The 4,025-nt window shown below is 65.2% G+C and overlaps 1 protein-coding gene across 1 annotated transcript in view; it reads left to right on the top strand.

Moving 5' to 3' along the window:
- Nucleotides 1–863: 863 nt before the first annotated feature.
- LOC117642976 (Down syndrome cell adhesion molecule-like protein Dscam2) overlaps nt 864–4,025 on the top strand; it is a 5,776-nt gene continuing 2,614 nt past the window's right edge. The window contains exons 1-2 of the mRNA XM_034381612.1: nt 864–869; nt 980–1,110. Of these exons, the coding sequence (XP_034237503.1) occupies nt 864–869; nt 980–1,110 (137 nt within the window). The remainder of the gene's footprint in view (nt 870–979; nt 1,111–4,025) is intronic.

Here is a 4,025-nt window from a genome sequence, read left to right as displayed (position 1 = left end):
AATGATAATGACGACGATATTCGAAAAAAGGATTAATTTTTAGGAGCGAGGGCGGCGGCTCAGTGGTCCTCTTAAAAGGAAGTTAGCGTTCCTTGGCCGGCCCGCGGGGGAAGAGAAAGAAAGAGAGAGGAGGGCAGCGCCATCTGACGAGTCTAATGAGGGTAATTGGCTCTCTCTCTCTCTCTCTCTCTCTCTCTCTCTCTCTCTCTCTCTCCCTCTCTCTCTCTCCTTTGTCTTTTGATGCGTGCGGTCGGCGTGCAGCATGCGGTGCTGCTACAGTGGTATTCCGGACAGCGTGCGGCTCGCGCTGCAGAATAAGGAGAAGAAGAAGAGCGGAGTCAACGCGCTCCGCGCTCGCCTGGTTCGCTGCGTCGGCGCGAACCTTCAAAGCGTCGGCTGGACCTCGCCTTCTTCGCGGCCTTCGCGGCGTCACTAACCCGTCACACAGTGGACCAGAAGACCGGTGGAGGCGGCCAGAATTCTAGACGCGTTGCTCGCGTTGCTCCAGAGTCACTAAATGGGACTCGAACCGAACGTGTGACCTCACCTATGGATTGCTCTCCGAACGAGGAACCCAATTTTGTCCTGTTTAGCGTTTAGCTCAAAACGGGTCCAGAGGTGTGGCCGCCCCTACCGGTCCTCTGGCCCACTGGGCGTCAACTCGCCAACCCCTACGGCCCCGCCTTCTCAACGGACACACTGGGCAGTCGCTCCGTGCTGCCTCCTTTCGTCTGCCTGCCGGTCTGTCTGTCTGTCTGTCTGTCTGTCTGTCTGTCTGTCTGTCTGTCTGTCTGTCTGCCTGTCTGTCTGTCTGTCTGTCTGTCTGTCTGTCTGTCTGTCTGTCTGTCTCTCTGTCCGTCCGCATGTCCGTTTGTCCGCTTGTCACTACACTGTCCTTCTCGCTGTTCCAGGTGGCCGCGGTGCGGCCGGCCAGGCCGGCGCCCCCCAGGGGCTGCAGGGCCCGCAGTTCGTCCTGGAGCCGCCCGCCTCGCTCGAGTTCTCCAACAGCTCGGGGGTGGCGGTGTCCTGCGAGGCGCGCGGCAGCCCGGAGCCCGACGTGCGCTGGATCGACGCGTCGGGCAAGGACGCCGTCACGCTGCCCCGCATCCGGTGAGTGATCGCCACGCCAGCCAGGCCCGCAACGCCCGCAACGCGCAGAGCGACGAGCGTTAATTAAAACTTATCGTGTGTGTGTGTGTGTGTGTGTGTGTCGCGGAAGCACGTCGCACTGAATGTGGGGGGAAATTTTTAATTAGCAGCTCAGCCTGTAATTGGGGGGGCTATGCTATGATACGGGACCCTCTGGGCGGGAAGTACACGTAAAGTACGTGAAGTACGTCAAGTACTACTACTAGTATTGACGGTGTGGTGGAAGGGCTCCTCCTCGGCGCTCGTCGGCCGCGGAGTCGTTTCGTTATTTCATCTAATCCGGGGGCCGCGTGGGCGCGGAGCCCTTCCGCGTCTACTTGACTTGAGTTTTACCCCCGCACGGCCCCGCCACGCCACGCCCCGCCACGCCGTGCCGTGCTACACCGCGCCACGCCCCGCCCCGCCACGCCACCCCCGCCACGCCGTGCTAACACCGCGCCACGCCACGCCCCGCCACGCCACGCCCCGCCACGCCGTGCCGTGCTACACCGCGCCACGCCACGCCCCGCCACGCCACGCCCCGCCACGCCGTGCCGTGCTACACCGCGCCACGCCACGCCGCGCCGCGCCACGCCCGCTCGCGCGCCGGAGCTCGTCAAACACACTCTGGTGGCGGCGGCGCTCTTCTGGCTTACAGCGGGGCGCGGAGGGCGCCGAGCCTCGGGGATGAGGGCTGACGGGGAGCCCTCCAGGAGGAGCAGGGCGAGCACGGCCCGCCGCCGGGCGGCAGCAGGTTAATGCCGAGCTCGCCGAGCGAGAAGGTTCTGTGTTCGGTGCACCACCATGAGCGAGAGAGAGAGAGAGAGAGAGAGAGAGTGAGTGAGAGAGAGAGAGAGAGAGAGAGAGAGAGAGAGAGAGAGAGAGAGAGAGAGAGAGAGAGAGAGAGAGAGAGAGTTCCCTACAGTGAGCCAGAAGACCGGTGGAGGTGGACAATTCTCGAAACGCGGTTTGAGCTCCAGAGTCGCTGAACAGGACTCCAACTGAACGTGTGACCACACCAATGGATTGCTCTTCGAACGAGGAATCCATTGGTGGGGTCACACGTTCGGTTCGAGTCCTGCCTAGCGACTCTGGAGCTCAAAACGCGTCTCGAGTTTTGGCCGCCTCCACCGGTCTTCTGGCCCACTGTTGCTCCCTCCCGCTCCGAGTCAGCCTGGCGGTCTCATCGCCCGGGCGTGACGGGGCGGTGTATTCAACCCTAACCTCAGCCCGCAGCGCCGCATCCCCCTTGCGCGCCTTGCGGTGCGGCAGCCCCGCGTAGCCCCGCGCAGCCCCGCGCAGCCCCGCGCAGCCCCGCGCAGCCCCGCGCAGCCCCCGCGGCAGCCCCGCGCAGCCCTGCGCAGCCCCGCGCAGCCCGCGCAGCCCCGCGCAGCCCCTCGCCCGCCCCTCGCGCCCCGCGCAGCCCCGCGCAGCCTCGCGCAGCCCCGCGCAGCCCCGCGCAGCCGCCGCGCAGCCCCGCGCAGCCCCGCGCAGCCCCGCGCAGCCCCGCGCAGCCCCGCGCAGCCCCGCGCAGCCCCGCGCAGCCCCGCGCAGCCCCGCGCAGCCCTGTCCGCAGCGAGTCGGCTGGGACGTCCGCCGCGTCTCGCCCCAAATTAATTAAGTGAAATAGTTGGAAATTGGCCGGAACAAGCGAACAAGCCCCCGATATTAGCAGCACCAGTGGTGGGACTCGGCGCCGTCGTCGACCTCGACCTCGTCGTCCGTGCAGCGGCGTGCAGTTCAGCCCCGCGGTCACGGCGCCATCGCAACAGTGGGCCCCAGAAGACCGGCGCAGGCGGCCGAAACTCTAGACGCGTTTTGAGCTCCAGAGTCGCTGAATGGGACTCAACCCGACCGTGTGACCCCACCAATGGATTTTGGGGGCCTTTCCCTCCCGAGTCCTGTTTAGCGACTCTGGCTGGAGGTCAAAACGTGTCTGGAATTTTGGCCGCCTCCACCGGTCTTCTGGCCCACTGTGCGCTGTGTGTCTCTCGCACCTTCACGGACCGCCTCCCGAGAGTGAGTCAGACAGAGCCACGAATCAGTCCGCCGGCCACCGCCTTGATAAGCCCTTCCCCTGCGCAGGACTCGCCGGGACAGGGCATGTCTTCCTCTCCCCTTCGCTCCCTTCGCGCGGCGATGCGGCGAATCTGCCGAGGTAGCAGAAATATACAAAGGGCGGCAGGGCCCTCTCAGGCCTATCATTCATCTCACTCACTTCGCCGCTCGCCGGGCCTCCCCCTCCCCCTCTGCCCCCCCCCCCCTCCCACTTTCCCTCCCCTGCGCACGTTTCCGCCAGTTCGTCGTCCGCAGGCGGCACGGCACGGCACGACGTCGCAAAGTGTGTCGCAGGGCAGCGCTTCTTTGCCGCCCTCGCAGCCCGGCAGCCTCGCCCCGTGCCTGGCGACATTGTGAAGGGCCCTTTCGGCCTCCATCACTTCGCCCAACTTGCCATTGTAATGTGAAGCGGCCCGTCGTTGGTTATTTCAAGCGGTGCGAACCGGCCGCCCGAAATGGATCGCGACCGGTGGGAAATGAGCTGGCAGTCGCCTCAGTCACTGTACTGCATGCCTGTGAGCCTGTCTCACTCGCACCCCCTGTGGAAGTGAAGGGGTGTGAGCAGTCGATCGCCACCAGGCCTTACTGATGGGACTGTGCTCTCATCAGTAAGGCCTGGTGGCTCTACGACTTCCTTGACCTGGGCCTAAGTTCACTGTCTGGGCCTGGCTGGGCCGGGCGGGCCCTCCCCTTCCCCTCTCCCCTCTCCCCTCCCCACCGGCCCGCCCAGCCAGCGTCTCCAGGTCTCCGAGTCCGCAGACGGGCCAGCAAGACCAGGAGACTGATTCCGAACGGAGCACTCGTAGCGCTGTCTCCCTCGCGGCCCTGCGTGCGGGACT

Source organism: Thrips palmi, unplaced genomic scaffold (assembly GCF_012932325.1).
Source record: "Thrips palmi isolate BJ-2018 unplaced genomic scaffold, TpBJ-2018v1 HiC_scaffold_16, whole genome shotgun sequence".
In the NCBI taxonomy this organism is placed as follows: domain Eukaryota; kingdom Metazoa; phylum Arthropoda; class Insecta; order Thysanoptera; family Thripidae; genus Thrips; species Thrips palmi.
The sequence above is the reverse complement of the archived record's forward strand: the minus strand, read 5'-3'. Positions and strand labels throughout refer to the sequence as shown.